The sequence below is a fragment of the Schistocerca americana genome, chromosome 3 (genome assembly GCF_021461395.2).
Source record: "Schistocerca americana isolate TAMUIC-IGC-003095 chromosome 3, iqSchAmer2.1, whole genome shotgun sequence".
Lineage (NCBI taxonomy): Eukaryota > Metazoa > Arthropoda > Insecta > Orthoptera > Acrididae > Schistocerca > Schistocerca americana.
The window spans coordinates 944,079,160-944,091,711 of NC_060121.1; the positions used below are offsets into that span (position 1 = coordinate 944,079,160).

The window sequence follows — 12,552 nt, forward strand, 5'->3', positions numbered from 1 at the left end:
TTATAACGGAATGTTGTCTATTCCTGGGGCATTGTTTCAACTTTCAGTGCTCTGTCAAACTCTTCAGGCAGTATCGTATCTCCCATTTCATCTTCATCTATGTCCTCTTCCATTTCCATAATATTGCCCTCAAATACATCACCCTTATACAGACCCTCCATGTACTCCTTCCAACTTTCTGCTCTCCATTCTTAGCTTAGGACTGGTTTTCCATCTGAGCTCTTGATATTCATACAGGTGGTTAACTTTTCTCCAAAGGTCTCTCTAATTTGCTTGTAGGCAGTATCTATCTTACCCCTAATGATAAACTGTCGATCTCATTTTTGAGACGTTTGTATACCTTTTCGCCTGCTTCATTTACTGCATTTTTATATTTTATTCTTTCATAAATTAAATTAAATATTTCTTCTGTTACCGAAGGATTTCTACTAGCCCTCTTCTTTTTTCCTACTTGATCCTCTGCTGCCTCCACTATTTCATCTCTCAAAACTACTCATTCTTCTTCTGCTGTATTTCTTTCCTTGGTTCTTGTCAACCATTCCCTAATGCTCTCTCTGAAACTCTCTACAATCTCTGGTTCTTTCAGTTTAAACTGGTCCCATTTCCATAAATTTCTACCTTTTTGCAGTTTCTACCAATATAAGGTACACATCAGAGAGAGTGAAAGTAATCAGTTTGGTCTCTTTCTGCATTTGAAAAATCAAAACCACACGGCTCGTTTGAACAAGAATATACTCTAGATTCTGCACAGAATACGGAAGATTTTGCATTGAAAATTCTTGAAGAACTTGAAGTGTACAGACACATGAGAAAATACCCACAAGAAATATTAAATGAGCATACAGAATTTAGATGCAAGTACCACCTGAAAAGCTTTATCAAACTTTTAAGAACTTGAAAATGGATAAATCTGAAGTAACACAAGCAACAACCAAAGACAATCTTAACAAATTTTAGTTAATAAAATCATATCACTGTTCATTTGCATATCTTTGTAAACATATAGCATGATAAGAGTGGAACTGTCAAATTACTGTCACACCATAATTAATGTTTTATTTTCAATATATTACATCATTTACCACCTTACCAAAACAATGACAGCTTTTGTAGAAAATCTCCTTTTTTGTTTGTAAATGATTCGATACACAAATTTGAACGGTTGTCACACTACATGAGTGAAGACACAAATTATCAATTCTTTGATTTTAGAAAAGTGCTGACTAAGAACTTTTTGACTCTGATGTTTGCTTTTGCAAAAAACTTCAACACCTTTTTCTTCTGAAATCACTCACTCACTCACTGGTCATACCAGAATCTAAGAGTCCATTACCGCAGCAATGTATTTTCGCCATCTGTCCCTGTCTTGGGCTATTTCCTTCCATTCTCCTTCAATACCTAGGCTCCTCAAATCAGCCTTCACATTGTCCTCCCATCTACGCCTCGGTCTCCCCACGGGACGTTTTTCCTCTAGGTGCCCTACCAGTACTCTGCGCACTGCCCTGCCCTCATCCATTCGAGCTACGTGACCCGTCCATCGCAGCCTACGTGATTCAATAATTCTTTTTAATAATTTCTTCTGAAATAGCCTTTGTTTTCTTCATTTGTTTGTATTTAAGCTTTCAAAAATGATTGTTCTGTTGAAAAGTACCAGCATTTGCCTGCCAATTAAGTAAATGTGTCTCCTATATATGATATTTCTGGCCACTATTTGTCTTTCCCGCCTAATATGAAGATTAAAAAGTCTGCAGACTATCAATTTCAACCTTTTGCGGGCATTCACAGCCCTGCAGCCCATGATTAACAATGCTACACATAGAACTGACAAGGCACTTAGCGTAGAAGCAGAACCGAACTTACAGCAACTCGATTTTAATGTTAGGGGAACAATTTACGTGCCATCGAAAAACTTTACAGATTTTGTTTTCCAATTGCTACAGGCTACAGTTGCAGATGGCCGCGAGTGTGAACAGACTAGAATTTCGACCACCACAGGGGATGGAACTGTGCGGGGGAAAAAAAAACCCACCTCTACTTTGCTGAGCGGCAGCCTACAGCAGAACTGACACATTGTCACAGGGATTGCCAATCTCTTCTGGTGCTGCAAGCATTGTAATCGAAATTGCAATGGACCTGGATTAGTCGCTTCACTTATTTCAAAAGGAGAAAAGAAAACAACGATCAATGCACAACACAGAGCATTTATAGATTGGTACCGCACAGTAGCTTGTTGACAACATATTTCAGGCTTGACTTGTAGTGATAATTGATGCAATTGCCGTTTGAAACATCTGCCACCTAATATGCCACATTAAAACTGTCCATACTGGATTATTTTTTGAGCTTTAGCTAACAAACAAACATATGTGTTTCTCACAAAATGCGTCCAATGGCTGAGTAATGCATTGCATTATGCGAATTGCATCTTAAACAGACCATTCAACCGTCCACAATTGGCATGGCGCACTGATACATCATTGGGTTCATATCCCCTCCCCCCCCCCTTTTTTTACGTAGGTTTTTGTACATATTATTTTTCCAAATTGGGCTTTGCCAGTAACTGTAGATATTGTATGCAGAAAATAAAGCTATTTCAAACTATCTCTGATAAACAGCCCATCTGGATCCAATTTGCTATGTAATAGCATATATTAAGTAAGTTTGGGTTTTCATATCTATTTCGCATTTACCATAAAATGCTAATTTTTCCAGTTTTTATTTATAGGACACTTCACTATCACTGTAATACGGATGTCACATTAGTCTAGACATGAGTGCAATATAGTCACATTTATATAAGTGACATTCATATTTTTACACATTCTCACCTAAATCTTATTCACAGGTACTTGAAAATAGCAACAAATAGTGAAACAGTTTGTCGTAAATAAAGATTGGTTGTTATAAGCAGCTATTTTTGTGCTTCTTTCTAATAATCATGTCATTATCAAACATATATTATGCTGCTTGTTCCAAAAGAAGAAAAATTAAACTGCTTTATTATCTTTATTATGTGAGGGGATACGTGTCATCCAACACTAAGACCACTGAGTAACAAGAGTGGCACACTATCAGAAGAGAGTACTTGTTCTGGGTTTCCTGCAGGACACAATTCTGCTGTAGTTGAGTAACCACTGTATCACTGTTTGGTACTGCAACTGTAAATGTACTCTAAAAGTTAAATTGTGTGGAGCAGCACAACTCTTGAGGGCAAATCATCTAAACTGCACACATATTCACTGTAAAATTCCAGTGGTATATAGAACGAATGCAATGTTGCATGAAATGGTGTCAACAATTTGACCAAGGCCGCACAGACATGGGTGATGCTGACTGGGAAGGAACTATCGACATCAACCACAGATGACAATGTCCCGGCAATCTCTGACCCGATTCACAGCAATCTTAGATTTTCCCCGATGTTCAGGACTTACACAAAGCAATTCTGGGATAGCTCTTTGTCAAAGAAGTGAATTTCTATCGTCAACGAAATGAACGATTGGTAGACTATAGAGACCATTGTTTACAGAGATTTTGAGACTATGCTGAAATACAGCATCATTCATCTGCGTCACTTAGACATGCAGAGCAATATTAAAGTTACATAGCCTGCCACAATAATGTGCAAGTTACTTTTTGAAGGCCCCTCATATCAAAATTGTCCCATCCCAAAGGAGTGAAATATAAGTTATTTGATGTTAAATTTCATCTTGATGTGTTAGTTCTTGATGCTGGATTTCCACATTAGTTCATTACATTATCTTCTGCACAAATCTAGAGTATGTTTCACTACAACTACATAAATGAACTATTGCCAATCCAAGGTAAAATTTGACAACTTGCAAAAACTGACCTGTAAGCTTGTATATAAAATATTGTGGTTTTCCTACGTAAGGTGATGTGTGTGGGTCCTCTTACAGTTAAATAAGGAATTGACTGACAGATGTGCAAGATTACTGGAAGCATGGCACCACAACAAACCCTGCTTTATTACTTTCCTGACTCGTCAGTTTCTTAGGATATAGAAAGCAGTATGTGGTAAACACAATAGACTTTGATTGTAGCAGCTTTGCTTCCCCCCTCATGTTGATTCCTTTCTGAGAAACAAGCCATGAGGCTTCAAGAACTCAGGTTCATACTACATTCCAAACACTTGTATAAATTCAGATGTTGACTCTTATTTCATATGCACAGAAATGCACTATGTTAAATAATTCACCGCTATATTTATCCTCTTGTACTAATACCATGGCTATTATGAAAATTTAGTGAGAGAATTTGTAATGAACACTTACCACTTTTTTCCCTATGTCATCTTTGGCATATGTAATACTGCCTGTCAAAAACTGTCCAGGTGGAATTCCTTTTGTTGCTCTATTGGAAAAAATATGTACATAATTAATATCATGATTAGCATAATTACAATAAAGAAATTTTAGATTTACAAATGGGTAAAAATGAAAGTAAAAAATATTTCAACCTACACTATACTACTACTATTTGTCACAAAAATGCATAACATGAAAATTCATTTTCTAACTTTCAGTGACAAAATGTCAAGGAAATTAAATTGAAGAAGATAAGAAGCAAAAAAAGTGATATTTTCAAGTAACTTTAACTTACGAAGATAGGGAATGAGAGTCTACAGATATCTTAATTTGAATTAAATTCACCCTCTCAGTTTGCTTACCTTACCCTGTTTTATGAACACATCAATTAATCACAGTGCACAATGTAGCACAAGGTGATTTGTCATAACAGGTAGCTATTACTGAGCTCAACGGGATAGCGAATGTGTGTGTGTGTGTGTGTGTGTGTGTGTGTGTGTGTGTGTTTTTCCTGTGCATTTTAAATGCTCATGCACTTCATATGGCACAAAATGTCATTAGAAGTCTTCTATCTGACTCTGGTAAGATGATGTGTAGAAAAGTTGATGGATTCTACCTTTGCTGCTTGGTAGAACAATTTCAATTTCATATTTAACAATGAAAAGGCATAGTGTGCGTTTTCTACAATATTTATCTATCTTGCTAACTGATTTTCAGCTTAAAAGGCCACTTTTGGGTGTCGATAAAAAATTATACAAAATACATTCAGTGGTTGTAGAGGTTTTCGGACCCGACTTTGAAGTTTCTCTCAAGATGAATTAATACACTGACAACACACATGCTGGGCTTTCTAGGTGACGTAGTATACGTTTTCATGTTAAGTATAAAAAGTCACCCAACACACACACACACACACACACACACACACACACACACACACACACACAACTGTATCAAATCAACAAAAAATATAAATCACCTTCTATACCTGACACAAAAATTATTTGGAGATTCACAAATATTCCTTAGGTTCCTCAGTTGTCTATAAGATCCCATTTCTCTATTTTTTAGAATTATGTTCCTGCATAACAACAAGTGCCGGCACAAAGTTCAAGAACGATGCAGCACAGAAGGCTGTGAGACGACATCAGCCAATAGCACGCTGATTAGGACCATGACAGAAGCGGCATCTACATGAAGAAAATAAAACCGATGCACTGCCTAGCCTCGGCCATACTAGACGAGAGGACTAGAAGAGTCGCACTAGAAGAGCCGCAGTGATATTAGTGATAGCAGTGACTTACTTGCATGGCAATTTTATCTATCAAAGGACATTTATTATTTGCATGTCGCCAATTGCTTGCGACCCATCATGTAGAAATGAAAATTAAGTATTGTCAATTAAATTATTGTAATAAACTCCAATAATATGATTTGCTTGTACATCGTCTAGTTATCTGAGAAAACAGTTTCTTAGGCACCCTATTCTAATGCTTTGGACAACAATTTAAGTGTGAAATAAATATACTAACTTCCACTTCTTTTACGAGATGACATGCTCGGCCAACTTTCCTTGCTAGTGAGCCTGCTACTGCAAACTTTCTTTCACTTTCTTCTCCGAAGTATGCTGCTAAGTACAGCAATTTCTTAAGACTCTCTCTACTTATAAAAATAAGTAGACGTACAAAGGTTCATTTGTGTTAACTAATGACATGTGTTTAAACTTCAGACATATTACAAAACCCACTCTTCACATAAATATATTCTGTTTATTAAGTCTCTTGTGTCTCCAAATGTCAGAAACAAACTAATTTACATATAAGAGAAAGGTGGTTTAAACACCATGCCCATTCTCGAAATTAATCAGGATACATGTCTTCCCTTCAACAAGGCTATGACAAAAGTTCTTTTCAAGAGTACCTTCTCAACCGTTCTCGTTATTATAACAATGGTCACTGACACAATTAGCACAGAATAGCATAGAATCTCCATGGTTCGTCAGTACACTTTGACTAAAACTTCCTTGGATCACCCGACAAGTACTTGTCATTGCCATTCAACCGCCGCGTCGACATTCTTCTGGCGTCTGAATTTCAAACCTGCACACACAAACATGTGACACACAGTAGGTAGGATTCTATCATCCCACACACACATCTAAAATATCATCAGTTCGAGATGGTAGAAGGCTGAGTTGTTCTAGAATTTATGCAGAAACACTACACTATAAGAGACAAGTGGGCAGGATCCCACACTGGCGACAAGTTATACAATGAACCCAGAGCCTCGCGGCTACAGAATTTGTTTGTTTTGCTTGTGCCTTAATTCTCTCTTGTCTTTACTTTGCAGCAATGTTTACTTGCTTTAACAGTCTTTTGCTAATAAGAGTTTTCAGGTGGGCATTGAAGAAATTTTTCTTGCTTGCCTTGTCTGCTTTTTGCATTTGTCTCTTCCAACACGTCCACCCCAGCTATCCCACCCCTTGCTCAGGCGCTGCAGCTGCCAGTATTAGATGTAACACAGCTAATATAGATGTTTTAGTTCCAGACGCAGCAAATCTCAACCCTGCTCAACACAGTGCAGCAACTACTGGCCAACACTGTGCATCCGACGGAACAAACATCACCCACTACAGCTGCTATATCGCCTTTTTGCCAGTTTCGTGAACGAGAGGAGGAATGGCTGAGTGGTTGCAACAATTGGAAGCTCACTTACTTGCTCACAACGTACCAGGTACTGTGAAACTCCCCTATCTATTATCCACAGTAGAAAATGCAGTGTTCCGATAAACTCAGAAGTGGTTTCCTAACACCATTCCGAGTGAACTTTCTTAGGAACAGGCGGTAGATTCACTAACAAACTATTAGGAGCAACAAGTGAATGTGGTAGCAGCTAGTTATCAATTATTTAATTGCAAAAAATGGTCAGAACAAACTTATTGCAAGTCAGTAACAGTTTTGCAGGGTACAACAAGGAAATGCAAATTCGAATGTGCTTATGGTGCTTTATATTCAGTTGTTATGTTGCGTGATGCGATCGCATACAATGTACCTGATGTCAAACTCTGAGAACAGATTTTGAAACAGTCCGATCCATTATTTCAGCAGGTCATGCAAATACTAGATCAGTACGATTCAAGTGCCCTGTTGGCTGATAAATTTGAGCAGCCAGCTATCTATTGGGTTGAGTCGCTTGCATGCGATAGGCCCATTTGGTGGTGGCAGCAATTTGCACTCGTCACGCTGAGTAAACACCACCTCTCCACGCTGCGTAAGCACTTCCCTAAACAGGCAGCTACACAGGCAAATAGAAATAATTCTTACCCTCAGTGTTATTCACTGCACATACGCTAAGACTGCCCCTCCAGCCAAGCTCAGTGTTACACTTGTGGTAGGAAAGGACATATACAATCTGTATGTTTGCACTGGAACAAACATAAGAATACAGCCCACTCACAAAAGTCTAGTCACAAGGCCCATGTCATTAATGCGGTATATTCAAAGTCTGCAACAGGCGTTCTCAAAACTGGCATGCAAGCACTTTTTTCAGAAACATGCCAGTCAAACCAACTTTTTGTTCATTTACTTCTTTGTGGGAAATTTCAGTTGGACACAGGTGCCTCTGTCACATTGCTACATCATCACACATATGAACTGCTGGCTCCCTGTGCTGGTCTAAAACTAGCACACGACTGATGGCTTATAATGGAAAAGACATTCCCAGTCTTGGAAAATGTACATTGCCTGCCATGTATCACTCACATATGCGAACAGTGACTTTTACGGTGCTTCAATCATGCGAGTGTGAGAACATATTTAGTCTAGATTCATTTGATTTGTTTGGCTTTAAACATTCCGGATAATGTGTTGTCAGTGTCTGCATTCCAAGCACGAGACAGTGTAGCTAGCTTACTAAAAGGATTCCCAGAACTCTCTTCTGGATGTTTATGCAAAGCTAACAATTTTGTTTCCCATATTGTTCTGAAAGACAATGCTCAGACAAAATTTTGCCGGACCAGAACTGTTCCCATTGCATTAAAGGACAAAGTTGCTGCTAAACTCCAAGAACTGCAAGATAGCGGAGTTATTGTGCCCGTATCAGCTTGTCACTGGACACGTCAACCTTCAGGTCGCATTCGCCTCTGTGAAGTCTACAGTCAACCCACAAACTGTGACTGATACTTACCCACTGGCACGCCCAGAGGATCTCATGGACAAATTAAGTGCTGGATGCTATGTTTCAAAAATTAAGATGTGAAATGCGTATCTTCAAACACTGCTCAATGAAGAACCTCAAAAAGTGTGTGTAGTTAATACTCATTTGGGCTTCTTTAAATATTTGTATTTGCCTTTTGACAGTGGTTCCACACCCAGCATTTTCCAATGGTGTTTGGAACAGCTGACTGCACAAGTACCAGAGTGTTCGAACTATTTGGATGATATTGTCGTATCATGCCACACACCTGAAGAACATATTGCAAATTTACGTGCTTTGTTTTGTGTGTTATCTGATGCAGGACTAAAGGTTATAGTGGGCAAGTGTGATTTTTTTAAACCTCCCGAGTTGCAGTATCTTGGTCATGTCATAAACAGTCAAGATGTACATCCTCTTTAGTCACATTTGTTAGCCATACGAGATTTGCCAGTTCCTCGCAACATTACAGAACTGCAGTCAATTTTAGGGAAAATGAACTATCATATTCGGTTCATACCAAATGCTGAAGAAATAGCGGCTGCATTGCATCGCAAGCGCACAGGCCCGTGAGACGATGTCAGCCAATAGCACATTGGTTAGGACGTCACCATGACAAGAGCAGTATCTACACAAAGAGAATAAAGGGACATGCCGCCTAGCCTCGGCCACAGTGATATTAACAATAGCAGTGACTTATGAACTTGTGTGATTAGCTTGCATGGAAATTTTATCTATCAAAGGACATTGATTATTTGCATGCCGTCAATTGCCTGCGACCTGTCATGTAGAAAAAAAAGTTAAGTATTGTCAATTCATTTACTGTAATAAACTCCATTAATACGATTTTCTTGTATGTTGTCTAGTTAACGGAGAAAACAGCTTCCTAGGCACCCTACAAGAGACGAATGGGTAGGATACCACAAATTGTGTGTTCCAAATGTGTATTAAACCAGGTATATTATGGTACACAGTCATTCTGATGCAGCTAACTGACATTCCAGTTTCTACACTTTTTATTTCATAAGTTAAATACACAAAATGTACAATTAAACACAACTGCATCAAAGACAAATCAGTTGCAGTTTTGGTTTATTTCCAACACCCAAGAAGATAAAACTGGACAACTGCCACAAGTTGCAAGTAACTTTTTCTTTATTTTACTTGCTTCAGTCAACTAATGCGAGCACCTTCAGAAAAGGGGGAATACAAAGTGTTATACAACCATATAATGAGATAAATTAACAAATTTAACTTACAATATGATATGATACGTGGCTGAGGGGCACTTGTTAAAAATATTGAGCTGTGTATAGTGACAACATCATACATAAAATAGAGCAAGTTGGTTGTTTACAGTTAATGGCAGTGCAATACACAGTCCAATATGTTTAATGAGTGACCCTCAGCCAAGTAATGTAAGTTATCATGTTGTAAGTTTAACCTGTTAATTTATCTTACTGGTGTAATACATATTTCCACAGTTCTGAAGATGCTTGTGTTGGTCTAGTGAAATGTAAAACAAAAAAGTTACATGCGACTTGTGATGGATCTACAGTTTCAATTTCTAATGGTTGCTGTACCCCTGCAGGCAAATAACAGCACTTGCTACACAAGACATTATTCAAAATTCAATGATGAGCTGGTAAATGAGTTGTAGAGGTGTGCCATCACACCACACCATTTGCATGGTGTACATAAGAGCTGGCCATGCGTGCAGCGTGTGTATGCCAATGCCCAGCTTGTCACTCATCTTTGTTCAGTCCTTTTCTGAAGTACCCGGAACAGCGCGACATTTCATTTTGCATTGTGGTGCAGCATTTTTTGATTGGGACAACTCTTTTGGATCAGCAAAATCATACTGTCAGTTTCATAAAACCTTCGCTATTTGTTCAAGGTATGAGGGAAATTCACAGTCACAATCCTTTAAAATTAATGGGAATGACAGAAGAGAGAGATGAGAATTCTCAATTTGCATAACAACAGGTACTACTTATTTGCTATGAAAGGACATTACAATACTTTGCAGAAAGTATATGGAAAATCCAGGACGAAATGTAACAATATTATGAAAAGGAAAAGTGCCACTCACCATATAGTGGAGATGCCGAGTTACAGATAGGCAGAACAAAAAGACCGTCGGGTGGCGTGACAGTGCAACGCTGCTGCGGAACATGCAGGGATGAGGTGGAGAGAGGGTAGGTTAACTATGTACTGTGGGATGTTGGATAAAGGGCAACGAGGGGGTGGGGGGTGGGGGTAGTGGAAAAGGAGAGAAGTAAAAAGACTGGGTGTGATGGCTGAATGAGGGCTGTGTAGTGCTGGAATGGGAACAGGGAAGGGGCCGGATCAGTGAAGACAATGACTACAATGACTAACTAAGGTTGAGGGTAGGAGGGTTACGGGAACGTACGGTATATTGCAGGGAAAGTTCCCCCTGCATAATTCAGAAAAGATGGTGGTGGTGGTAGGAAGGATGTATATGCAACAGGCTGTGAAGTAGTCATTGAAATTAAGGATGTCATGTTGGGTAGCGTGCTCAGCAACTTACAATAACAGACACCACCATTTCCTCCACTGACTCTCCAACTTCCTGTCCCTTTACCACACGGTGCCATGATCATCGCTACTGAAGCCACCTCCCTTTACACTAAAAACACTAATGCCCATGACCTTACCGCTAATGAACATTACCTTCCCCATTGCCTGATGGATTCCAAACTGACAACCTTCCTTCCTAGTCACTGTGACGAACTATATTGTCACCCAAATTTACTTCTCCTTTGAAGGCATTACCTACAAACATATCTGGGGTACAGCTATGAGCACCTACATGGCACCATCCTATGCGAACTTATTCATGCGCCATCTGAGTGTATACATGGACAAGGAAAAAATTTCCAGATTTTTACCAGTTAAAAATACACTTTCTCCCAGGTGAAAATACACTTTTTCCCTGTTAAGTGACACGTTGAAGAAGGTGTAATTAGATGAATGATGTACACTAACTTCACTTCACGAAGGTATATTCAGCACTTATACATACAACAGTGCGGAGCGAACTGCCTCCAGCCAGAACACGCACAGTATATATACAGCTACAGAACATTCCAGTAAAATGATTCTTGACATTTGTGGATACTTCTAGAATGTACTCAAACCGAATATAGAAATTAAAATTGTACAGTCCAGGTGAGTTTTGAACTCATGACCCCCCCACACAACAGTTTATTATCATAACCACTACAATCCCTTAAGGGAGCAGCGTCTCTGTGTTACGTCGTCCTAGTCCGGGAACGAGTCATCGGTCCTGCATACTCAGACTCCCTGTGACTGATTCTCACCCTGGCGTTGATTTTCTTAGAACTTCTTTTGCCGCTACACTCTTCGTCACCATTCCGCTTGTTGCCTGTTGCTGGAGCTTCGAATTTACCCTGGGTTGCAGGATCATTATAGGGCTTCATTCAAAAGACGTGGACCGTATCTCTGATCTTTCGTCGTCTTGTGTCTGGGTCGAAATCTTCAACTTTCATAAGTAACATCAGATAACTCTTACAACCTTATAAGGTCCAACATAGCGCATGAGGGGCTTCTCAGAGAGACCAACCTTCCGAACAGGAGTGAAGATCCATACGAGGTCACCAGGCTGGTAGACAACACGGCGGTGGCTCGTGTCATACCTTCGGTGATTGTTTTCTTGAGCCAGTAGCATGTGGAGTCTAGCTAGCTGCATCATGTCACATGATCTCGCTAGCAAATGATGGGGGATATTCAGAGCATAGGACACGAGATGTAGTCAGCCAATAGCAACATCACTGTTAACTAGTGCAAACACACAAATACAAAAAGTTAATGGTTTAAAATAATACACAGTGTTGCTACAAGAACAGTAAAGCTTTCACATACAACATTGGTCTTGCAAATTAAAAAGCTGCAAGAGAAGCTAAGCTTTCACATATGTTAATCTTTTTTGCGTGTGTTACACTTCAAGACACATCACACAAATGTGTCAGTAAAATCTTCTGGGCTCGAA

The 12,552-nt window shown here is 39.2% G+C and overlaps 1 protein-coding gene across 1 annotated transcript in view; it reads right to left on the reverse strand.

Moving 5' to 3' along the window:
• The window catches only part of LOC124607517 (tripeptidyl-peptidase 2), a 283,824-nt gene that overhangs the window by 37,059 nt on the left and 234,213 nt on the right, over positions 1 to 12,552 (reverse strand). The window contains exon 19 of the mRNA XM_047139911.1: positions 4,296 to 4,374. Coding sequence (XP_046995867.1) covers positions 4,296 to 4,374 — 79 coding nt within the window. The remainder of the gene's footprint in view (positions 1 to 4,295; positions 4,375 to 12,552) is intronic.